The following is a 26482-nucleotide window of genomic DNA, read 5'->3' as shown; positions in this document are numbered from 1 at the left end:
CTGAGGACTACTGGCTTAGAGGTTGCTGCAGCTTGTTCGCCGGTGGGGTACCCCAAGATCCTGGAAAAGTCCCTGAAGTAGGAAAACTATTATTTTTGTAATAAACTTCCCTTTGAGGCCTAATTTTGTGACTTTTTTCAGCCTTTTTTAGGCCTTGCACGCAACTGGTTTTCATCCGTGTGCTGTCTGTATTTTTTTGCGTTTATCACTGACCCACTCATTTCTATGGGGCCATGCACATATGCGTTTTTTTTTTTCTTCCAGATCCGTGTGGCGGTTCCACAAATACATCATGTTCTATTCTTGTCCATATTGTTGTTTGGCCGTTTCTTGCATTTCGCAGACGGATCCAGACCCATTCATCTTAAACGGGCCTGTGAGCCGTCCGCGCCGCAAAAAAAATGAAGTTTTTTTTGTTTTGTTTTTAAATTGGCTGTGCGGAGAGAAACCCCAAGGAAGCGCTCCGTAGTGTTTCCGTGCCTCAGTTCCGCACCTTCCGGATTGTAGATCCATTTAAGCGAATGGGCCCACATCCGCGATGCAGTGAGCACATGGCCGGTGCCCGTATATTGTGGACACGCATGCGCCCTAAGGTGTTTTATTTTACCGTTTTTTCCATTTCCTTCTCTACTGGGAAAAAAAGCCAGGAAAAAAAAAAAAACTAATCAAAAAGCCAGCGAAAAATTGCGGTATGCTAAGAGCGGATTGCATAGCATTTTCCGGTGAGCGGAGAACACCAGCCCACATCTGTGAGTGGCACCCGGTGGTGCACTGTAGCTTCCCGGACGGTACCGGAACAGCCATGGCCCGTGTTCACACTGCGATCCCGGAGCCAGGGGCGGGCGGGGAAGAGGCCGGGGATGTGCGGCCAGCCCCGGGGGAGGACGTGGAGGCAGCCTGGGCGGTGCATGCAGCCTGTACACACGGCCGGAGCCGCCACAGCTATATAAAGGGCACAGCCCGGCATGCACGTTGTCCTGTAGTCCAGGGGAGGTAAGTGGAAGGTGCCTGCTGGGGGTTGTGGTCCTGTGTGTGCAGGGCCCCGCTGCCATGTCAGGAGCTGAGCGGCACGGTGCCAGCCTGCTGACTGACCCGCGGTCCTATGATTAGATTGGGACACGGCTGCAGGAATCATCTTGTCGCGCTTGGCGTATGCGACTTCCTTTCAGCCATTTAACCCCCTGTGGCCTGATGGCAGCAGCTCGATTGGTGTAATGTGCAGCAAGTTGTGAACCTATTAGACAGTGACTCCCATCATCTTCCCTGCATCGTGGGTGGGGGTGGGTTTCAGTGTCATGTTCTGATAGCGGTGGTTTCCTGTTCTCCTCAGTCTTGTGCATTTTTACAGCTTGAGGAGATTTTTCTTTGCGGGGGGACGTTATTCTGCTATTGTCTGGGTAGCAGGGGCAATAGCGTGTTCTAGTGGGCGAGCTGCAGGCTGCAAGGTGCGGCGCCATCTAGCGGCCTGGTGCAGCATTACAGAGTGGCCGGTGGATCCTGGCTGTATAGTGGTGATGTGGATCCATCACCACAAATACATGATCGGCTTGTGTGATGCCTGTGGGTCGCGGCGTGATGCCTGTGGGTCGCGGCGTGCCGCCTGCGTGATGCCTGTGGGTCGCGGCGTGCCGCCTGCGTGATGCCTGTGGGTCGCGGCGTGCCCACTGCGTGATGCCTGTGGGTCGCGGCGTGCCGCCTGCGTGGTGCCTGTGGGTCGCGGCGTGCCGCCTGCGTGATGCCTGTGGGTCGCGGCGTGCCGCCTGCGTGATGCCTGTGGGTCGCGGCGTGCCGCCTGCGTGATGCCTGTGGGTCGCGGCGTGCCGCCTGCGTGATGCCTGTGGGTCGCGGCGTGCCGCCTGCGTGATGCCTGTGGGTCGCGGCGTGCCGCCTGCGTGATGCCTGTGGGTCGCGGCGTGCCGCCTGCGTGATGCCTGTGGGTCGCGGCGTGCCGCCTGCGTGGTGCCTGTGGGTCGCGGCGTGCCGCCTGCTTTCCCTTCACCATACACCCAAATCCGTGGCCCCATTACAAGGCACTTTGCAGGCTGTAAAGCTTTGATGCATAGTTTGGGAAATTCTCAGCCAATTCCTTGTTCCGTAGATGCGTGGCGTCGGTAGCAGCAGCTGAGAATGATTTGCATAGTGTTGTCTCTGCGCCACCACCGCTCCCTTCATCAGTGCATCTGTGCCCACCTCATAAGACCCCAGAACGTCTTGTCTGAAGTCTTTCTAGAATGCCTTTTTTTCCTTCCTTGCAGAGCATCTTCTTACCGTACAGGACACGCGTCTCACCATTCCAAATATCCATAAATTTAAGCAGGAGATGTGGTGTGCAAAAAAACGTACACACATCTCCTCTGTCCTAAGGCTCATGTGTTGTATTTGTATCTGACCTCTGCTCATATCGCAACATAAATAGTATGTCAGCAGGATTAACCCTATACTATCCGACAGGGTTGATTATGGCGAGTGCAACAACCCCTCTCTTGTAGCAATCCGATGTGTAGCTTTTTATGAAATTCGTGTACTTTAATCTTGGCGCTAGCCCCTTTGCGCACTGCTTCACCCCCCCTTCCCTCTCCCTCCACTGACTGACATCTCGCTTGTGCATTGGTGAGGGTCCAGTCAATGATTACACTCATGGGTGCATGTGTAAGATCTCGGGCATCGAAACGGTGAGGACACCTGGCCCTGTCAGTCATTGGGGGAGAGGCAGCGGGTGAAAGGTGGAGGTGAAGTGGTGCTCCGAGGGGCTAGGTTTACTAGGGATGATCTCTGAGGTACTAACTCACTCCCAAATGTGGGGTGTGATGGGCACCCCTTCTCACCAGTATACGGAGTAATACCGCGTGGGTCAGAGGCTTGTGTTAGATACAGCGGTGCTCTGCTAGGCACGGAACATTCTCTTGTGGAACATCTTGCGGGAAGCAACAGGTATAAGGGCATTGGGCCTCGGAGTCCTGTTTTGGGGTGATGACCTGTGCTCTGTCAGTTATGGTTTGGTGGTCAGAACTATTAATTCTTGTATAAGGCCTCGTTCACACTCCAGTGAGTCGCGGACATGTGCTGTCTATGTCCTCCACAGACAGCACACGTACCCATTGATCTTAATGTTTGTTCCCAACTGTGGGTCACTGGAAAAATCATGGAGACATGCTCAACTTTGGTCCGTGATGTGGATGAAACGTGCCCTTTGAAGTCTATGGGTCCATGAAAAACCACTGACTCAACACGGATGGCGCCCGTTCGGGCCTTGTTTTTTCACTGACCATTGATAGATACTCTGGAAATTAATTTTCAGCTGAGCAGTGTCAGTGGAATATAGATGACACAAGGCCCAAACTGATTCTTCATAGACATCTTTACCAATAAAACGCGGACGGGTTTTCCATGGTCAACATAAGGATGCTGAAAAGTGATCGAGGCCTAAGCAATTGGTACATTTGTCTTGTCTTTGTGGCTTTGTACCAAGCTATAGAGTGGGTTTACTTTTTTTTTATTATTTTTTTTTCTCTCAAAGTGTTCTTTATTTATTTTTATATTTTTTTTGTGAAAAAATACCTGAGCAGCACAGGGGAGAAGGTAGTAGTCCCTCCCTCCCATCTGCACCGCCACCAATGAGAAGAGGGAGGGGCTCTGGCCACTTCGCCGCCAATGAAGATAATTAACGTTTAATACAGCTAAAGGAGGCAGACTCCGGCTGTGTGATTCTGCCGCCGACACTCGCCTCCTGTATGACAGGGAGCTGCGATCAGCGACAGTTAACCCCTCAGGTTTTTCCCATCAGATCTTCTGCATAGAAGAGGGATCTTCAAAGGCAGCACGTTCTAGAGCAGGAGAAGCTGAGCGGATTCATGTATAGTTGTCTGGGAAAAGATTCGGTAAAACTTGTATTTCATTCATTTATATTCCAGCTCATTCTGGGCTTTGAAGTCCAGGAGGCAGTCCTATCAGTGATTGACAGCTATCTCTGTATACACAGTTGGGGTCCATTCACACATCCGTAGTACATTGCGGATCCGCAATACACCCGGCTGGCCACCCCATAGAAATGCCTATTCTTGTCTGCAATTGCTGACAAGAATAGAACATGTTTTATTTTTGGGGGAGCCGCGGACCGGAAGATCGGGGGCGTGCTCAGGAAATGCGGATGCGGAGAGCACATAGTGTGCTGTCCGCATCCATTCCGTCCCCACAGAGAATGGGTGCGGATCCGTTATTACGGATGTGTGAATGGAGCCTTATAGAGGGAAGTCTGTCAATCACTGATCGGACCACCTCCTCGTAGAGGGAAGACTGTCGGTCACTGATAGGACCACCTCCTCGTAGAGGGAAGACTGTCGGTCACTGATAGGACCACCTCCTCGTAGAGGGAAGACTGTCGGTCACTGATAGGACCACCTCCTCGTAGAGGGAAGACTGCCGGTCACTGATAGGACCACCTCCTCGTAGAGGGAAGACTGCCGGTCACTGATAGGACCACCTCCTCGTAGAGGGAAGACTGCCGGTCACTGATAGGACCACCTCCTCGTAGAGGGAAGACTGCCGGTCACTGATAGGACCACCTCCTCGTAGAGGGAAGACTGCCGGTCACTGATAGGACCACCTCCTCGTAGAGGGAAGACTGCCGGTCACTGATAGGACCACCTCCTCGTAGAGGGAAGACTGCCGGTCACTGATAGGACCACCTCCTCGTAGAGGGAAGACTGCCGGTCACTGATAGGACCTCCTCCTCGTAGAGGGAAGACTGTCGGTCACTGATAGGACCTCCTCCTCGTAGAGGGAAGACTGTCGGTCACTGATAGGACCTCCTCCTCGTAGAGGGAAGGCTGTCGGTCACTGATAGGACCACCTCCTGGACTTCACAGCCCAGAATGAGCAGGAATATAAATGAAATACAAGTTTGTTTTTGTTTCCCCCCCCCCCCCCCACACCCCCATAAAACTATACATCTATCTGCTCAGCTCCTCCTGCTCTATAACATGCTGCCTGTACATCGAACTTTCATGGTGACAGGTTCCCTTTAATGTCCTTTTATTTTCACCCCCTTCATTGAAACTCAAGTAGATCACGTAAGAGACAGCCACAGTAATAGTAACTGCCCTGTTTTGGCCCAGTAGGGTCTGGTTCTCGTGGTTTTGCAGGATGTCCATAGTTGGCCTATGTAGGCTATGCTCAGTGCACTGGGTATATCTCCCTTGTTTCACACCTGTAGCGTGTATCCCGGCAGAGAATTCACACATGGCTTATACATCTAGTTTGCTGCCATCTAGTGGACAAAAATTTGTACTACAGAATGTTCACATTAGGCCCCATGCACACGACTGTTCGGGTCTGCATACGAGCTGCAGTTTTTGCGTCTCGGATGCAGACCCATTCACTTCAATGGGGCCGCAAAAGATGTGGACAGCACTCCGTGTGCTGTCTGCATCCGTTGCTCCGTTCCGTGGCCCTGGAAAAAAAATATAGCATGTCCTATTCTTGTTTTGCGGACAAGAATAGGCATTTCTACAATGGGCTGCCCGTTCCGCAAATTGCCAGATCAGGCAGCTGGATCTATATGCTGCAGGTATGAAAGTGTCCTGGACACATGTGTGCTTGGTTATATACTGTGCAGGTTTATGTTTTTTACGTGTGTGTGTGTGTGTGTGTGTGTGTGTGTGTGTGTGTATATATATATATTTTTTTTTTTATTATTATTATTATTATTATTTTTTTTTATATATACATATGCCGCAATAAAAGGAAGATTTGTTTTTTTTTTTTTTTTTTTGTAGTGGTGTTATAGCAAAATATTATTTATTTTTTACAGGTAGCATCTCAAGTACTTGCCTGGCAGAGCTGCTAATTAATGAGTATATCCAAGACAACAAGTGATTATCTCCTGGCTCTGCCCTCAGTAGGATAAGATGAGGCTTTTATAGCTTAGCTGACATTATAAAGCCTTTAACCACCTGTCCTGTCTGGGAGATCCCTTTCTCCACATGAAAGAATTGTGGCCGGGAATCGTACTGAAGCTCATCCTGACTGGGAAACCTTTTTGGTCACCTTGCCTACAGATATTCTTGCCCTGTGACTATATAGAATATAGACATGGGGGTCATTTACTATGCTGAAATACTCCTAAATTAGGCGTATTTCTGGTGTGCAGTGGTTAGTTAATGCCAGTTTTAAAATTGTGGGAATGGATGCTAGGCCCATCTCATTCACCATTTTTCTGCACCTGTTTCAGGTGTAGTAAAAGGTCTAAATTCAAGATGGCAAGGAAGCTGTCTTACATTTAGAACTGGCCCTGGATGCGCCGAATGTTATGGAGAGACCAGCGCCTCTTCATAACTTCGGATCCATGGGCCTTTATTAAGACCAGTGTCTAAAATGCTGGTCTTAACAAATGTTCCCCATGGTGTTCTGCATCAGTGGTCCCCAAACTGTGGCTCTCCAGTTGTTGCAAAGCTATAACTCTCAACTTGCTCAGATCTGTAATTCTGTAGCAGGCTGCTGATTTAGAGATGACCTTGTAACCATCTTAGAAATTTCTGACCTTTAAGGGCTTATGCACACTACCATATGTATAGTGGCGTCCGTGTGCATTCCGTATCTTATTTTGCGGAACGCAACAGCTGTCCCATAATAGAACAGTCCTATCCTTGTCAGTAACGCGGACAATAATAGGATATAATTTTCTTTAACTTTTTTTTTTTGGGAATGGACATACGGAAACAAAATGCACATGGAGTAACTTCAGTGTTTTTATCTTCATTCAGCGGGACCTGCGCTGACATCACCGCGCTCACCACGTGGTGAGCGTGATTACGTCATCAAAGGTCCTTTTGCAGGTCCTGAAAGACAATGCCAGCTGCGCGATCAATTGGATGAGGTGAGTATGTGTGTGTATATATATATATATATATATATATATATATATATATATATATATATATATATATATATATATATATATTTCTTCTAACCCCTCAATCCACATTTTAGTAAGCATTCTGTATTCAGAATGCTATTATTTTCCCTTCTAACCATGTTATAAGGGAAAATAATACAGTGAATAGAACACCTAACCCAAACCCGAACTTCGGTGAAGAAGTCTGGGTACCACATTCATTTTTGTTTTTTTTCTCACGCGCGTGAAAAGCGCATTAAACTCGCGCAGAAAAACTGAAAATCAGAACACTTTTGTAGTCAAGACTGACTGCAATTGCGTGCCTACTCGCGCGATTTTCCCCCCAATGCACACGCAAAGCGTCCGGAGCAAATCCGGGACGCTCGCTTGAAAGAGGCCTAAAACTGCAGTTTGGCTTACACTTATTTTTTTTTTATTTCATAAAAAAATGAGCCCTGCAGGACGTGGGTGAAGACTTTTAAACAGTTGTGTGGCGTGTGAATCCACACCGTCCATAACTCATGATCCGGGCAGTGTGCGCGTGTAGGAGGGGTGGATGAATAAGTGGCGAGTGGCCCTTTTACATTTGGTGTCCGCTCTCCACATAGCCGGAACAAACGGCTTATTTTGTGAAGCGTGCGCTGCTCACAATATGCCCTCTTGTTCTGTGCCCGGTGGGGCGAGTGCAGCTTGATCAGGAGATGGGAGTTGTTCTTGCTGTGTGTTGTGAATTAAATCGCCCCTACGCTATAGGGACGTAGGCTTCCTGTGACCGCACTGTGTGTCAGCATGGTACCATTGTCTGCAATTCATTTGCATGTCTGGGTCACTAATAAAAGTTGTAGTAAAGGGAACACGTCTTGTCTCAGTAGCACATTGACACTTGCAGCATTCCAGTTATTTCTGATCTGCAGACTTTCTTTCCGTGCGCCACAACATTAAGGGCGCCTTCACACGCGGCAGATTTTGTCGCAGAAAACTTCTGTGACCAAAAATCCGTTCCATTCATCTGAATAGGTATTGCAGAAATCTGTTTGCTGCCAAAACTACCTCATTCAGATGAATGGCATAGATTTTCTGCAACAAAACCTGCTGCGTGTAAAGACCCCCCTAAGGCCAGTATCACGTTCAGTCTGGGGAAACGCGCAGTGTGATGGCTGCATTTCCCGGACTGAACACTGCTCCTCGAGCATCATAACAATGGAGCGTGTCTCCTAGATCGAACAGGCTTGTGTGAAACTGGCCTAAGGCCTTGCATTACTGCTAATCCTGCACTCCTGATTAAAGGGGTTGTCCGGGCTTTTACTATTGATGAGCTAACCTCAGGATAGCTGATTAATATCAGATCGGCTGGGGTCGGACATACAGCTGATCAGCAGGGGTGCTGTATGAAGAGACGGCGTGTGCACGTGCCATCTCCCGTCCCTCTTCCTGGTCACCACTGCTGTCTATGGTCTGTCTATGGACCCCCGCTGATCTGATATTCATGACCTATCCTGAGGATAGGTCATCAATAGTAAAAGCCCAGGGAACCCCCTTTAAGGGCTCGTGCACACAATGGTTGCAGATCCACAAAACACAGATACCAGCCATGAGTGTACTGCATTTTGCGGAATGGAACGCCCAGCCCATATGAGAACAGTCCTGTCCTTATCCCTAATGCGGACAAGAATGGGACATGTTATATTTTTGCAGGTGCCATGGTATGGACACATGGATGTGGATGAAGTAAATGGGGTCAGCATCCAACCCGCAAAAAATGTGGTCCAAAAATAAGGGCTCATGCACACGACCGTTTTGCTGTCCTTTTTTTTACGGATCTGTTCAGTGTCTGATTTTTTTTTATTAAATTTTTTTTTTTCCCCCTCTGATTTAAGTCCTCCGTTCCGTTATTTCGCAAAACCTCTCCGTATGGTTTCCGTATGTGATCCGTTTTTTGTACATCGGAAACAGTAAATTATTAATCACCAAACAAATGAGCAATATGGGCTGGGCATAGTATTTCTACACTTTGGATCCGCAAAATACGGAAGACATGCGTATCTTTTTGCGGACCCATGATTTGAATGGGGCCTCGGGCCGTGATTTGCGGACAATAGTAGCGCATGCACTTGAAGTGAATGGTTCTGCAGACGGTCTGCAAAAAGAACAGAAGCGGAAATAAAATGTTTGTGTGCATGAGCCCTAATGCTGTATGTAGGACAGCGTCCTCCCGCTGTGAATATAGTGCTTCTGTAGTGTATCTGTGAAATGGAAGCTTAGGCGAAACAAATCGGCCACAATAAGGTTCTCTGTACATCAAGCTTTAGCCTGATCATGCAACTTACACAAATGGTGGCGTTACATATTGCGGGGACCTGCTGACCATCTATTGCCAGATAAAGATCATCTGTTGGAGTTCGACTGCTTAATTTTTATTTATTTTCTTGGGGAGAGGAGCCCCTGCCTGAGCCGTCCTCTCCTTGTTCAGGACATAGGCATGCTTGTGTATGGCGGAGTATGGAGAGATGGCTGAGGGATGAACGCTCAACAGCTATCTAATGTGTATGACCAGCAAGACTGGAGCCTCATGGTGACCCTTTTATAGCGATTTTTAAATCTTAAAGGGCTTATCCGACCCCTAAAATGCCCCCCATATACCCGGGCCCCCTACACAGATTATACTTGCCTAGCACCTGCATTGCCTCTGAAGCCTGCATGGCCGCCGCTGCATCTCCCCATGCACAGATGAAAACTTATGGGGGGAGGGGGCAGCTGTTTTAGCCAATAGCAGACGGGGACGAGCCCACGATGCTAGGGAGGCTCGTCTCAGCCTGCTATTGGCTGCTCTGCACCTGACGCCGGAGGTTTTAATCTGTGCATGGAGAGATGCAGTGGCGGCCATGCAGGCTTCAGACGCAACGCTGGTGCTAGGGAGCGAGGCAAGTATAATCTGTGTAGGGGGCATCTCGGGGGTCAGAACCCCTTTAATTCTGGACTGACAGCTGCAGTTCACAGGAGTGAAATCTGTTACACGCTGCTCAATGTTCTACAAAATTGTAAGTTATGTCACAGTCTCCATGTATGTAGTCCCAGATCCGGCAGAGGATCTCAACGCCAGAAAATAAGGTTTCCGTTTAGTCCTCATGCGTTCTGATTGGGAAGAGATCCGTTCAGGATGTCTTCTGTTTCGGCAGCATTCTGTTTTGTGACCGGACACAACTGCTGCAAGCTGCGGTTTTGTGTCCGGTCATAAAGAACGGAAAAGAAAAAATGGATCTGTCACTGAAAACAATGTAAGGCCTCTTTCACACGAATGTAAGGGCTCCGTGCCCATGCTGCGGACTGCAAATTGCGGTCCGCAATGCACGGGCACTGACCATCGCAGGCCTATTCACTTGAATGGGGTCCCCAATCTGTCCGTTCCACAAAAAGATAAAACTTGTTCTTTTTGCTGAATGAAACGACACAGAAGCACTCTGTAGTGCTTCCGTGGGGGTTCTGTTCCATGCTTCCGTTCCGCACCGCATCTCCGGATTTGCGGACCCATCATGATTTCTGATGCAGTAAGTTCCAGCTAGATTGTGATTCTGCTGTCTTGCACTCGAATTATGCTGAGTACTGTAGGGCCACGGCGGGGCTGGAAGTCGCAGCACAGCTTGGTAGATTTTTTTTTTTTTAATTTATTTTTTAAAGCCATGTAAAGAAACTATGGGTAACTAAGCCAGTTTTTCTGTACACCAATTCTGATACATCTCCCCCAGTGAGTTTCGCTCTGAGCGGTGATCTTTCCGGGAAATGGGCCGTTACACGGAATGCATTTCATGGACCACACACGGCTATATGAATGCAGCCTCTAATTATGCACATGGCTTTAATATGGCGCCGTTTTATACAGTGCCCAGATATGGGGCAGAAAAAAACCTGTCTGAGGCCTTCATACTAAGGGGTGTTTTTGGTGCAGATTTTACTGCACAAGGAGTTGACCTGCTGTTGGTTTCAAAATCTGCATGGCAGGGCATTTTCCACATGGAACGAAAAAAGCAAAAGCGTCTAATCTTACGTATTACACTGCGTTTTTTAAGCAACATGTGTAGTATTGTAAGGCTTTACGGCTACATCATCTAAGGGTAGTTTCACACTGGCGGCTGGCTCTTCCAACAGAGAACAGCCTGCCAGAGCACTCTGGTTTTTACTGCAATGCCCACCAGCCACGTTGGCTGTAATGGGATCTGGCCGCTGCCCGGCAAATATGCCGGAGGCCTATAACACAGATGTGAAAATAACCTAAGCTGATTTTTGGCCATATCACATATCTCCCAACTTGCTGGACGGTCAAAGAGGGACACTTATGGTTTATTATGTGAAAGGTGCTCTTTTCATATGTCTAGACTTCAATAACTTAATTTGTGTGCCATTATGTAAAAAAAAAAAAATCTAAATATAGAGATTTCTAAAATCAAAATTACATCAAATAAGGAAATAATATGCAAGGGGGCTTTGATATATAGATGGGAACCAGGAAAACGCATTGTGGATCAATATTGTAAATGTAATAATGCAAAACTATTCCTAAGATGAAAAAGAGGGATATTTATGGTGCAAAGAGACAGAGGGACTTGGGTAAAAAAGAGGGACTGTCCCTCCAAAAGAGGGACACTTGGAAGGTATGATATCGCAGTTGGGCTCAAAGAGCTTCCAAAGCCTCTACTATATATTGAGGACTTTTTGGTGGGACATGGGAAGGGGACAGCAGGCCCGTCTCGGTCATCATTTTCTAGGCCCGTTTCAGACAAAAAAAAAAAAAAAAGTCTAAATGTAAGACAGCTCAAAAGCCGTCTTACATTTAGAACTGGCGCCAAAGTTATGGAGGGTCTGGTGCCTCTTAACTCCGGACTCCGGCGGATCCACCGCCAGCTATGGGCCTTTTATTAAGACCGGTGTCTAAGGCTACTTTCACACTGGCGTTTTGGCTTTCCGTTTGTGAGATCCGTTCAGGGCTCTCACAAGCGGTCCAAAGCGGATCAGTTTTGCCCTAATGCATTCTGAATGGAGAAGGATCCGCTCAGAATGCATCAGTTTGCCTCCGATCAGTCTCCATTCCACTTTGGCTCCGTTTCGTCAGCAAGCAGCGTTTTGGTGTCCGCCTCCAAACGGATCCGTTCTGATGCACAATGTAAGTCAAAGGGGACGGAACCATTTTCTTCGACCCAATCTGACACAATAGAAAACAGATCCATCCTCCATTGACTTTCAGTGGTGTTCAAGAAGGGTCCGTCTTGGCTATGTTAAAAAGATAATACAAATGGATCCGTTCTGAACGGATGCAGACGGTTGTATTATCTGAACAGATACGTCCGTGCAGATCCATGATGAATCTGCACCAAACGCGAGTGTGAAAATAGCCTAAAATGTCAGTCTTAATAAATGTGCCCCTTTCACACGCGCGAGTGCAATGAGTGATGTGAATGCATTGCGCTCCGGACCTATTGATTTCAATGGGTCTGTGTACATGAGCAGTGTTTTTCACGCATCACATATGCGTTGCGTAACGATAGCAGCATGTTCAATATTCTGCGTTTTACAGGCAACCCTGGCCCCATAGAAGTGAATGGGGCTGCGTTAAATTCGCAAGCAAGTGCGGATGCGATGCGTTTTTCATGGATGGTTGCTAAGAGATGTTGTTTGTAAACCTTCAGGTTTTTTTTTAATCACGCGCGTGAAAAACACATCAATGCGCATTTCACCGGCGCGATAAAAACTAAACTCAATCGCAGTCGAAACTGAATGAACTTGCTTGCGAAATCGCGCATTTTTAACTGAAAGCATTCGGACCCACTCCATATCGTTAGTCACGTCTTATGCACTGTGACATGAGGGGTATGGAAAGCCCAGGTTATTTCCGTTCTCCATGACCTTGTGCAGCATGGGAGGAATGTAGTAATGAAGGACCTGTCGCATAACTACACGGTGTACACACTGGGTTGACTCATATCTCACATCTTAAGTCACCGCGCTTCAGCAAGTTTTAAAACAAAAAGAAAAAGTTGTCGCTGAAGTTGACTCCCGTGACAGCGGAAACACACCGGCCATGGAGAGGTCATATGCTTCTGTGTGCCCAGCATGGTTGCAAATCAGAAGTCTGTGTTTTTCATTCTGAAATGTGATATTTCTTGACCCTCCCGGGTGCCATCTGTTGTCGCTATGTGAACTCTCCTTCCTGTAGGACAGCTGACCTCTACTGTGCCCAGAAAGGGTTAATATTCTCTGCCAGCAGAAAGCTAGGGTTGTGAATGAATGTCTGTCTTATGCCAGTTGCCCTTTTGTTCTTATGACCAGTATTCGTGCCATTGTGTCAAGGATGCCACCCTCTGCATATGGGGTGACTCTCTGCAGATGACACGGCCATTGGCTCCTACCCTGCTGTTACCTTTCGCCTACTAGGCATTAATAGCAGGTCCTTGCATGTGACTCCTGTCCTGAGAGTCCTTGACGGCAGATGACAAGTGCTGGTCGTCTGCAGCAGGTTGTGAGGGCTGTGAGCACAGAACGGTGAGTTCTTCGGGCGTCTTTACCGCACGTCTTTGTGTAGGACGCCACTTGGGAGGCTCATGTCATGTCTTAGCCTGGGGCTCAACGTTTAATCATTTGCCTGATCCCTCTTTTATGGTTCCGTATTTTATTACTTTGTGTGCTTGCTTTCTGTGCAATCAAATTAATATTGACACTTGTGACAGTAAGTCTGGGGCGGCAGACACTTAGATTTAGCTCCGTCTCAAAGAAGCTGCAGTCGACTTTTCCTTTTTTTTATTGAAAAATGGCACTTAAACAATTTATTGTATCTACTCGATGCATATGTAATGGTATATACCTGTGTATGTGAGCACTGCGCTCTGGCACTTGTTTGCGCTATGTTGTTTCTATAGTCTGGAGTCTGGACCTCTTAAAGGCTAAATGCACACAATCAGGATTGCGTGCGGAAAATCCGCACCGTAGGTCATGTACATTGTATTCTATGAGAATTTTGAAAATCTCCATGCACACCATGTGGATTTTTTGACCTGCGGTGCAGATTTTAAAATCCGCAGCATGTAAATTTTATTTTTCCTGACCGGATTTTCTCCATTCACTTAGTCAAATCCGCACAAATTGAGCCAGATTGACCGCACGGATTTGCCTGCAGATTCTATGCACATGAATGCTGAACGTGTGCATGTACCCTAACCCTAAGTTCACACCTGAGCGTTTTACAGCGCATTCAAACGCGCTGTAAAACGCTCAACACGTGAAAACCAATGCTTCCCTATGGCCCTGGTTCACACTTGAGCGTTTTACAGTGCGTTTGAACGCGCTGTAAAACGCCCGACGCATAAACAAGTTCTTGAGCTTTTTTTGGGGCGTTTGTCACGCGTTTTGGCCATAGATTTATTGGACAACACTGCAGTCAATCACACAAACGCGCGACAAATACGCGCGTAAAACGCGCTTCTCAAACGCTCAGGTGTGAACCCAGGGTAATGGCTATAGAAAACAGGTAGTCAATTGTTTTAAATCTGCATGGTGCATTATCTCGCGTGATTTTGCATACTGTCATTGTAAACCATGCTTGTCAGGATCTTTTCAACAAATCCTGCAGTTGTCCAGGAGGGGGCAGTGTAGACATGTCAGAGCCATATTGGACCTGCTTATGGTGTCACATTTTGACTTGTGCTAGAATTCTGATCCTATACTTTTGTGGCCTGCAAACCATGTTAAATTGATTCCTGGAGTGTCCAACCCTAAGGCCCCTTACACACAGGCAAGTTTTCCTGCGCGGGTGTAATGCTTGAGGTGAACGCATTGCACCCACACAGAATCTGTGCAGATGAGCAGATTATCTCGCATCACTTGTGCGTTGCGTGAAAATCGCAGCATGTTCTATACCAGTGATGGCTAACCTTGGCACTCCAGCTGTGGTAGAACTAAAACTCCCAAGATGCCCCCCTTACTTGGCTGCACTCAGAACTCTGTAGAAATAAATGGAGCATGCTGGGAGTCGTAGTTTCACCACAGCTGGAGTGCCAAGGTTAGCCATCACTGTTCTATACTGTGCGTTTTTTGTGTGTGTTTTGTTTTGTTAGAAATTAATGGGGCTGTGTGAAAATCTGAATGCTAAGTATAATGTCAATTAGGGGTTAGAATGGAAAATGATAACATTCTTTAATACAGAATGCTAAGTATATTGTCAATTAAGGGTAAAAAAAAAAAATATATATATATATATAGATATATATATATATATATAATGTACTCCCCTTATCCATTTGATCGCGCAGCCAGAATCGTCTTTCAGGACCTGCAAAAGGACCTTTTGACGTAATTGTGCTCACCACGTGGTGATATCGGCGCAGGTCCTGCTGAATGAAGATCTTCTATCTTCATTCAGCATGACCTGTGTTCACGCTACAGTGCTCATGCGTGATAGTGTCAACGCAGGTCATGCTGAATGAAGATAGATCTTCATTCAGCAGGACCTGTGCTGACATCGCCACTTGGTGAGAGCGATTACATCAAAAGGTCCTAAAAGAAGACTATTCTGGCTGCGCGATCAAATGGATAAGGGGAGTAAATTATATATATTTTTTTTTTTACCCTCAATTGACAATATATTTGGCAATCTGTATTAAAGAATGTTATAATTTTCCATTTCAACCATTGTGGGGGTGGGTTAGCTCTTCTGCGGGGGTCATTCACAAAGTTTCAGGTCCAAACATCGCTTTATTTGGCACATCAGCAAAACAAACATAAATGATACAAAATAAACTCCTGCCCGGCTGGGCTCTAACTAAACCTAACCTGACTCGCCTAAAGCACCGTTCACACACTGTCATAACATGCGGCTTTTCCAGCCGCATGTCCTTCAGCCTCCTGGCTGTACAGAACACCGTTCACACAGGTCTAAAGTCCAGTGCCTTTATGGGGGAGTGTGGCCCAGTAGTCCTCCCGACTCCGGCCTTGTGACCACTTGCGCCCAAGCGTCACGGCGTCCCCCCAACAATCCAGCTAGCACCTAGCCCCGTGGCCCCTCAGCCAGCCTAGCTAAGACCACTTTTCCAGAGCCTCCAGCAGGACTGTGTTTCACTAAACTTGTCCCCTTCCTCAGACTGGGAGCCACACCCAAGTCCAGAAACTGGATTAAATACCATCCCTGGACATGGGCATATTTCAAAATCCCTGACTGGAGCATGGGGAACAGGCACCCACCCAACACATTGCCTGTTCCCAGTAAAAGCCCGCCCCAGACTAGCTAGAGCCAGCTAAGCTCAACTGTCTTGGTGTCCACCTATATCTAGGGCCTTTACGCCACCAAGGCCGGGCCCCTTGGTGACACGCTCCTGGTGCAAATAACACCCCATTTCTCGCCCAGTTTCCTTGGGGGACACAGAAGACCTTGGGTATAGCTCATCTCCATAGGAGGCGTGACACTAAGTGAAAACTGTTAAGCCCCTCCTCCACAGCTATACCCTCAGCCTGGAGAGAGAGGCTGCCAGTTTTTGCTTAGTGTCCAAGGAGGCAAGACACTCCCTGCTACTGCAGGGCTGTTTTCTCCTTTGTTGTTTTTAAAATTTTTTGATTTTTACTTTATTTTCTTTTGTTCCAGAATACGGGACAACAGAGACGCACTAGACCTCTCTGTTTCTCCCGGGGTTGAGCTGCGCCAGTGCCGGCATCCGCACTGCTGCCTCCCCCACAGAAGGCAAGGTGGACCAGGGCAGCCTAGCTCCCCTGCATTCCGCCAGCGTAAGGGTCGCCCGCACGCCAAGTCCCTCTTCCAGCGTCCTGCCACTACGGTGCCAGTAGCTGAAGGGGCGACCCTGCTGGAACGGACCGAGGGTGAAGACGGCTGTGGTGAGAGAGTGGCTTCTCCAGCCCTACGACCCCCTCCCCCCCCACCCCGGTCTCCTGCTTGACTGACCCCCATACTGGTCTGGCCATCCTAGTTTGTTTTATTAGTTCCCTCTCCTCCCCTCCACTATAGGTGCATCCACTGAGGGGTTATGCTGGCGTCCCTATCATGCCGCCCAGGGGGCTGCCTCTCTCCTTGCAGGGTCCCCCATCCCCCCCCTATCGCCTTACCGGTGCGCAGGCATCCCTCTTTGAGACGGCTCAGGGCCAGGGCCCTCTCCTGACTGCTGCGGCGTAGGGCCCTTGTTTCCGGTCCGCGGGGTGGGCTCCCGCGGCCGGCATGACTGCAGTGTTCAGCGGACCCCGGCCGACCGCAGGTGCTCTCAGAGAGGCTGTCTTCCGGTCGGTCGGGCGCGGCAGAAAGGTTCTATCCCGGGCCCCCTGATTCTCCGGCCCGCGGGGTGGGCTCCCGCGGCCGGTATTCTGCATGCGCCGCTTCGCTCCCTCCAGATCCCGGCCGGTACCTCCGGGCACCGCAAACTTTAGGCCCCGGCTTCGCGGCCTACTAGGCCGCAATGTTCCTGCCTCGATTGGAGGGGGCGGGCATTCGCAGGCGCGAATTCTTCCCGCCGGAGGTCCCCCCCGCCCCCAGGGGATCGCTGCACCGCCCTCAGGTCCGATCTGTATTAACCTCTTGGACGCTGACGGCTGCCATCTGGAGGAGACCCTAGGATGGCTAGCCTCTCAGTGAGGCTGTGCTCTTATATGGTGGCCCCTTCCTGCCTCAAGAGGCTGTGTTTTTACAATAATAAATAAAAAAAAAAAAAAATTATAATAATAATGAAGTGTGAATATATATCATATATATGAAATATCTGTATTTTATGTTGGCTGCGCAGGATACTGCAGCCTGACCTTAGAGCGCTGGCCGTATGCCTGCCCCTATTCTATGGGTGGCATGTTGCGCTCCGTGGCACTGGCCAGGTATACATGTTTCCCTTTCTAGGCGGACCCTTGCCCTCTCCTGGGGTACGGCGCTGGCCAGGTGCAGGCCGCCTTTTTCTATAGGCAGAATTAGTCGCCCTCTCCAGTCGCGGTGCTGGCCATGTGCATGACCCCCCATTATAGGCGGCATACTGCACTCTCTCTGGCTGCGGGCTGGCCTTGTGCATGACCCCCTTCTGTAGGCGGAATACTGCCCTTTTACCGCATACGATGCTGACCATGTGCACGACCCCCTTCCATAGGCGGAACGCTGCACTCTCGCCGGATTTGCTACGGCCATATGCGTGACCCCCTTCCATAGGCGGAACGCTGCACTCTCACTGGATTCGCTACGGCCATATGCATGACCTCCTTCCATAGGCGGAACGCTGCACTCTCGCTGGGTTCGCTACGGCCATATGCATGACCTCCTTCCATAGGCGGAACGCTGCACTCTCGCTGGGTTCGCTACGGCCTTATGCATGACCTCCTTCCATAGGCGGAATGCTGCACTCTCGCTGGGTTCGCTACGGCCTTATGCATGACCTCCTTCCATAGGTGGAATGTTGCACTCTCTCTGGCTTCGCTGCTGGTCATACGCATGACCTCCGTCCAAAGGAGGACTGCTGCGCTCTCTCTCTCTGGATTCACTGCCGGCCATATGCATGACCTCCGTCCATAGGCAGAACGCTGCACTCTCGCTGGATTCGCTGCCGGCCATATGCATGAACCGGCCATGTGCATGACCTCCTTCCATAGGCGGAATGCTGCACTTTCTGGATTCGTTGCCGGCCATACGCATGACCTCCGTCCATAGGCGGAATGCTGCACTCTCTCTGGATTTGCTGCCGGCCATGTGCATGACCTCCTTCCATAGGTGGATTGCTGCACTATCACTGGATTCGCTGCCGGCCATGTGCACGACCCCTTCCTTGGGTGGTGTGCTGCACTCACTGGAATCGCTGCCAGCAATGAGCATGTATCCAGTGACGTAGGAGAGAGAAATTCCTCAGGCGGCATACGCACAACACCGCTGACTGTGGTTGTTTTCTCGCCGGTGCGTTGATGGCCATGTGCATGTCCCGCATCCTTGGCGGGGTGCTTGCATTTTTGCTGGATGCGGTGACGACCGTGTGCATTACCCCGCCCCTTTCTGGGTGGAATACTGCTCTTTCGCCGGATGTGTTGCGGGCCATACACGGCCCTCCTCTTCCATGGGCAAAAATTTGCACCCTCACGTGACCCATGGCTGTCCGTGATATGCTGTGCGGGATTCTTGCATGTTCTCCTTCATTGTGGAGTAGTTGCACTCTCACAGTATTCGGTGTTAGGTGGGTTATTGCGCACTCGCTTAATGGTTGGATAACCCCGTGCATGTCCCCCTTTCACTGGGCGGACCTCCTGCGTTCCCGCTGGGTACTGTGCGGCCATGTGATTAGTCACCTTCTGGGCAGACTATGGTATGTTCTACTTCTCTGCAGTTGTTACTGGCCTTGGGCATCCCCTCTTTGGGACGGGCCTTTGCATTCTTACCAGCTGCAGTGTTGCCAGATACGTTTCCCCCTTTTCTGGGGGGCCTGCCTGCGTTTCCATCGCATGCCATACTGATGTCTTGTGCATAACTCCCTTTCAGGTTGCACTTTGCACTTCCGTTGATACTGTTGGACTCTGTGGCTGATCCCCTTCACTGGGTGACTATTTTTTTGCAGTGAGCGGTATTTCTGGTGCGCTCTGTCCGTTGTTTGGGCCGTGTATGCCTTCTCCTCCCATAGGTGGGTTGGCCTTCTCACTGCTTGTGGGGCTGCTCGTACGTATGCCTCACTTCCTCCTGCGACATTCCCTTTTTTCTCTTGGGATGTGGTGCTTGTCACGGGCCTTGCGCTCTTCTCTAAAGAGATAATTCTGTCCACCTGTATAACCCTTGGGTGCTGTCATACAAGCATTAAAGGAATGCCATTGTATTCAAAGGTGTATTCTTTAGATATGAGTAGCTGGGCTCTAGTGCTCTCTACTTCGCCGAGCTGGGTGGTGCTCGTTCTCTGGTTTGGCCTGTATATTGTGGTCCCGTTGGTCGGCATCCACCATGTCCGTTGGCCTTTCCACCTGGGGAGTGTTCGTGGTTCTTTCATTGGTGCCCTTTCGTTCTCCCGTGCACTCGCTTCCCGGCGCAAGTGGTCACTGGGTCGAGAGTGCCGTTTGCAGTGCCACTCGATTTCGGCGTTGGCTCTGGCGGGGCTGCTGTACCCTCGCCTGCTACTGTTTCCTCCTCTTCGGGTGTCGTGCAGTATGAGTCTTTTCTTTTGGCGCCCCCTCTGCGCTTCAGGCTGGTCCGCTACCGGGTTCGGGCCGCTTTTCTCGGGATGGTCACCCAGCTTCTCTTGGGTGCTCGCTTACCCAGGTCCGTAGGACCTCCACCATGGGTTCTTCAGGGTACTCGGCTTCTGCGTGGCAGTGAATCGGGCGTCTCAGTGAGCGGGGTTCTGCCTTTGAGCTGTCCTATGACTTCCCTGTTGCCCACTCCTCCTTTCGGTTGGAGGGTGTTATGCCGGCCTCTGTCTCGACTGCCTTTTCTCGCCGGCTCTGCTTGGCTCCCGCTTGGTTCGGCTCGGCTCCCTCCGGTGTGGCTTTTGCCCCGGCCGCGCTTCAGTGGCGGTTCCTTCACTGCCCTCCCCTCTGGGGAGAGCTTGGTTGTTCATGTGGATGGTTCTGATGTTCCTCTTGGCCTCGTGCTGTCTTCCTTGTTCACTCTGGCTGTAACTTGGGAGGAACCCCCATTCGGTCGAGATTGTCATTAGATCTCCCACACCGGGACTGTAGGAAGTCTTCCTGTGGTGGCTACATCGACATGGACTTTAGCCTGTCTTGTCCTGGCGGTTGCTGGGCGGACCCTTCGGTTCCTTTCCGTCTGTCCTTCTGCTCCCCCACTCCGGGTGGTTACAGGACAACGTTGCTCGGGGGCCGACGGGACCAGTTTTTGCCGACCGTTCTGCCCGTGTTACGGGTCTGCGCCTGTCCGCATTGGGTTTTCACCCGCTTGCCCAGGCGACTCTTGCGGGCTCGCTAGTGTTCGCTCCTAATGGTTCTGTCTTTCTCCAGTCCGACCTAGATCTGGGACTGGGACTCTGTTGCTTGAAGTGTCAAGTGTCAGCGCTGTCCTTCCCCTTTCAGCGTTCCCCGGCCCTCTGGGCCTGTCAGGACCCTCTTCCATGGAGCGGCTTTGGGGTTCCCTTGTACTGCCCCTGGGTACCGCCCTGGGCATTGCATACTGGGCTCTTGGCACTCCAATCTTTCCCTTGGAGCCGTTACAGAAGTTCTCTCTACTCCTTCTGTCCTGTACGGTTATGTTTCCGTAGCCGTCGTGTCTCTGGCGGGTGCCTGGGTGGCGGCCCTTCTTGTTCCGGGCCTTCTCTTTCCTCAGGACAGGGCTGTTCTCCATTCCGTCTCTTCCTTCCTTCTGAAGGTGGTGTTTGTCTTTCATTTTGACGAGGCTTTCATCCTCCCTTTCCCACCCCCGGGAACGGACACTTCTTCCGGTTTGGGAGGTGTTTGGGCCTTGCGGTTTTTACTTGGAGATCTCCGACTCTTGTCGACGTTCGGTCACTTGGTTTTCTAGGAGGTCCGCGCAACGGGATGGTGGCCTCCGGGGTGGCTTTCCTCCGCTTTCTCACTGTGGTTATTGCTGTGGTTACCGCACCAAGGGCAGGGTTCTGCTTTTGGTGTCTCCGTTCATTTCACCAGAGTTGTCGGTGCCTCCTGGGCCGGAGGCATTTGGCTTCGGCCATGCGTCTGTGCGAGGCGGTCACTGGTCTGCCTTACAGCGTTCTACAGGGTGCATACTCTGGCTTCGGCAGGTGCTGCCTTGGGCCGCCTGGTCTGCGGGCGGCGGTTTCTTGATGCCTTCGGGTGCTTCGCCTTGGTGCTGTGGTCCCTCCCCCTTTTGGACTGCTTTTGAACGTCCCAAGGTCTTCTGTGTCCCCCAAGGAAACTGGGCGAGAAAACGAGATTTTTGTATAACTTACCAGTAAAATCTCTTTCTCGCTCTTTCCTTGGGGGACACAGCACCCACCCATTCTTTGTTTTTCTCTACACGGTTTCCGAGTTGTTTTACCCGTTGGGTAGTTGGCTTGTTGGTTCCACTTTTGGACTTTGCCTTTTTTCACTACTTGGACACGCAACTGGCAGCCTCTCTCTCCAGGCTGAGGGTATAGCTGTGGAGGAGGGGCTTAACAGTTTTCACTTAGTGTCACGCCTCCTATGGAGATGAGCTATACCCAAGGTCTTCTGTGTCCCCCAAGGAAAGAGCGAGAAAGAGATTTTACTGGTAAGTTATACAAAAATCTCGTTTTTCATGCTTCCCCGGAACTTTACTGCACCCATCACTATTAACATTGCCACACCATGTTATAATGGAAAATAATAAAATCTACAGAACACCTTACCCAAACTTCAGTGAAGAAGTCAGGGTTCGGGTCTGGGTACCACATTCAGTTTGTTCTCAGGCGCGTACAAAATGCATTGCACTTGTGCGGAAAAAAACTGAACATCGGAACTCAATTGCAGACAAAACTGACTGTAATTGCGTGCCTACTCGTGCGGGTTTCCCGCAATGCACCCTGAACGCATCCGGCCCTCACCAGCGACGCCTGTGTTAAATGGGCCTAACACTTTTCTAGTTCTCTGAATAGAGCCTTAAAAAGAAAAAATATATATCATTTGTTTTTATTTTCAAGTAAAGCATAAGGATGTGTTTATGCATGGCAGATATATATTTGTTTATGATTTTTTTTTTACGGTGCGGAAGGATCACGGACCTATTAAAGTTGAATGGGTCTCGATCCGTCCTGGCCACCGCACTGATGTTGCCCGTGCGTTGGGGGACCGCAAAATGCATGGAACGGCCCTCTCACTAAGGCCTCATGTTTGGGTCTGCATAGGAGATGGATTTTTTGCGGCTCGGATGTGGACCCATTCACTTCAATGGGGCTGCAAAAGATGCAGATCCATTGCTCCGTTACATGGCCCTGCAAAAAAAATAGAACATGTTCTATTGTCTATTTTGTGGACAAGAATAGGCATTTCTATTATGGACTGCCCGTTCTGCAAATTATGGAATGCGCATGGGCAGCATGAGACCTAAGGGCTGTATCAGACAAGCTATATAAAACTCGTCTGTGTTCCAGACGGTAAACAGACACGTTTTTAAATGGACCATGCACAGATGCACTTTGCATGTGCACCCTTTTTTTATTATTATTATTTTTTTCGTGCAGACCCATTCACCTGACTGAACAAGTCTCGGGGACATTCGCACAACTGTAAGGGCTGTTTCACACGAGTGGATGCCGTGAATGACAGCCAAGACCCGATGCGGACTGCAGAAGCACGGAGCAGTAACATGATTGATAATGCTCCGTGCCTCTCTGTGACTTCTTTACTACGAAATCACAGTGACAACTTTATCTCACTGTGATTTCCTAGTAAAGAGATCACAGAGAGGCATGGAGCATTATCAATCATGTTACTGCTCCGTGCTTCTTCAGTCCGCATCGGGTCTTGGCTGTCATTCACGGAGCGGATGTCGCGCACGGCATCCGCTCGTGTGAAACAGCCCTAAGTGTTTGAGGTCCACAACACTGATACCACGATGTGCATGCTGCATCAGTGCAGACTGCAAAACAATTAGTTATGTGAATGCCCCCCTATAGCAAAATTGGAGCCAGGTGGTGCATGCTGCAAATTTCTCAGGATGGACTGATGGCTCTTTTTGGAAAATCAATCCTGAATTGAACCATTGACTTTAAATTAGGGATGAGCGAATCGACTTTGGATGTTTCATCTGAAGTCGATTCACTCGTCCCTATCTTTAATATTCCAGGTACGGTCCAATCTGCACTCAAACAGGAAAACTGCTCTTCTGAATGAGCCCTAAAGTCCTGCATGTTACGTACGTCTACACAGAGGTCACATTAATGTTAGACACCTGGACAAGACTTTTTACACTTTGCAAAAAGTCTGTGTATTTGTATACATTAGACAATGTTTTTGTGTGCTGTAGACTCGCAGGGATCTCAAACTGCGGCCCTCCAGCTGTTGCAAAACTACAACTCCCAGCATGCCCGGACAGCCTACAGGTCTCAGCGTACAGCAGGGCATTGTGGGAGTTGTAGTTTTGCAACAGCTGGAGGGCTGCAGTTTCAGATGCCTGGTAGTGTTCAGTCCCTGTCCCAGCTGTAGAGTCCCCACGCAGTCTGCACTGATACAGCGCTGCAGACCATTGCAGGAGCCTAGCATGGACTAAAGCAGGGCTCCTGCTGTTACAGCTGGGCCCAACGCCCCTAGATGCCGTGGGCACTAGTGACCATGGCATCTAGGCAGTTAGATAAGTAAATGAAGCTTATATGTGTGCATGCGTTTTTCTTTATTATATCGCAGTGTTTGCTGAAACCTGTATAATAAAGATGATGGTATATGTATCCTACAATGGTGTCACCCAAAAAAAAATACAATTTGTCCAGCAAAAATGCAAGCTGTCATACAGCTCAACAGACAGAAAAATGAAAAATTATGGCCAGAAAAAACGGCCAACTGGGGTCTTATTTTGTACTACTCCTTGGCTAGAATTGCTCCTCAAAAATGCTACGAGGAGAAAAATGTTGTGCGGACCCCTGCAGTATACATTTAGATAGTGGATAAAAGAACTGTATTCTGCAAACTACATATGTTTATATGGATCCGTATTTCAATTAATTGTAGTTTACAGGGCACAATATGCTGATGACTGACATGTGCATAATTGTCTGCCGTCTGTGTACTTAACCCAGCATTTGCGTATGTAGAGTCGTTGCATGACCGTTGCTCCAGGCTCTCGCATTAGTCATACATTTTGATCTGCCTCTGGTTTTATGTCCTTCTGCTTCCTAATGCATCACCCCTCCCATCTCCTCTCCACCCACAGGTTTAGAGAGCACCAGTAACAATGCAGGCTCACGAGATATTCAAGAGTATCCGGATCCCAGAGCTGGTAGACGTTCGTCAGTATGTTCGCACTTTTCCCACAAACACCTTGATGGGCTTTGGTGCCTTTGCAGCTCTAACGACTTACTGGTACGCCACAAGACCGAAAGCCCTGAAACCCCCCTGTGACCTGGCCATGCAGTCTGTGGAAGTGAAGGTAAGGGCTCTCTTCTTTAGTGGCTCTTATGAATGCAGCACCTGCACAGTGTTCAGAACCTGTACTGCACTTGTAGCCAGTGTTATCTTGACTGTAGTGCATTACTGCAGTAATACAAGAAGTCACATTAAAGTCAGGGTTATGCTTGCTACATCTGTATTTCTCTACCTACAAGCATTGTAGAATTTCTGCTTTTTATGGGGTTGTAAAACAAGAATTGGCTTCTAGTCACTCACTATGTAAACTGCTTATACATATAGGATCTCTGCTGTCCACAGGTGACTCTTGACTAGGGATGAGCAAACTTCTGTTCAAGTTCGGCGTACAAGGTTCGGGTTATCTAAGAATTCCATTGTGGATTCGGCTACCACGGACCATAACTTATGGTCCGTGGTGGCAGAATCCATAACTGAATTCTTGTATACCCTGAACCTTGTATGCCAAACTTAAAAACGCTAGTTCGCTCAGCACTACTCTTGACCCGCACCTGGTGCTATAGAATTGGTGGCTTAAGGCTGTGGGTGTTGGGTGGTGTATTTCCACGGTGGCAGGTTTGCTGATGACAGATCTTGTTTTTCTGCTATGATCACCAGTATACTAGACTATCATAGTTCTTCTGGTTTTAAGTTTAACCATGTATTTGCTTTCATTTACACCCACGTAATGTCAAATCTATAGTAATGTAAAATCTGAATAAAACCCCATGAGCACCCCTAGTAACCATGTGGGTGTGGATATGCATAGGCTCTAAAAATACTCCATGCTTCACTACCCGTTTCTGAAGGTGCAAATACATATGGAGTACTGACGTCCATAGCCGCATGTTTCATTCGAGTTTGTGACCAAGCCGGGTTATGATGCCTGATCCTTTGGTGTGCCGGCTGTCCAAATAAAGCATGAGCTTTTCTTACGGCTATGGTAACAGGATGTATTGAGGCTTTGTTACTAAGAAATGTTTGGTTCCCTTATACAAAACCACAAACTGTTCTACTATACCGGAAATTGTCTGCACTTTATCTGATTTAGTGCTGTAATGGACAGCACCGTGCACAGGTTACGTGCCTGCCCCATTGCTGCATGCAGTTTAAAGAGACAGTTCAAGTTAGTAAAAAATGCTAAGAGGCAATCATGGTGTTAAAATAACAAAGAATGCGCATTCGCTTCAGTCCTATTCCCCCCCCCCCCCCCGCCCCCTTTCCGCTTTAGTGATCACATTCTAAATATAACTGGTTTCAGCGGTCCCATGTGGTAATGGGACACTTCACCGCTGCAGCCATGTAAACCATTGTTCAGTTCGGAAGACTGGACAGCTCCACTAGAGTGGAGTGGAGGGGTGGGGTGGGGGTGGGGAAGGGGGTTGAGCTGAGAAGTATGCGTTCTTTAATTTTTGTATTCACCCTGACAACCCCCCCCTTTTTTTTTTTTTTTTTTCTGTTGCTTGTAGATCACCAGCCTATTCCACTGCACCGTACAGTCTCTAATTTCTTGATGTGTAAAAAAAAAAAAAAAAAAAAAAAAAAAAAATATATACATGGTTTTTAGTAAAGGGATTTTAAAAAGTTTTGTAACTT

The 26482-nt window shown here is 49.0% G+C and overlaps 1 protein-coding gene across 3 annotated transcripts in view; it reads left to right on the top strand.

Moving 5' to 3' along the window:
• The first annotated feature begins 859 nt into the window (after positions 1-859).
• Positions 860-26482, top strand: part of ACSL1 (acyl-CoA synthetase long chain family member 1) — a 79158-nt gene continuing 53535 nt past the window's right edge. For 2 of the 3 annotated variants that reach the window (XM_044297576.1, XM_044297569.1), the window contains exons 1-2: positions 13276-13423; positions 24696-24911. In XM_044297576.1, coding sequence (XP_044153511.1) covers positions 24717-24911 — 195 coding nt within the window. In that variant the 5' untranslated portion in view covers positions 13276-13423; positions 24696-24716. Of the gene's footprint in view, positions 994-13275; positions 13424-24695; positions 24912-26482 lie in introns of those variants that run through there. The other variant, XM_044297584.1, reaches the window with a different exon arrangement.

Source organism: Bufo gargarizans, chromosome 1 (genome assembly GCF_014858855.1).
Source record: "Bufo gargarizans isolate SCDJY-AF-19 chromosome 1, ASM1485885v1, whole genome shotgun sequence".
Lineage (NCBI taxonomy): Eukaryota > Metazoa > Chordata > Amphibia > Anura > Bufonidae > Bufo > Bufo gargarizans.
Note: the sequence above shows the minus strand (reverse complement) of the source record. Positions and strands in the feature narration are given on the sequence as shown.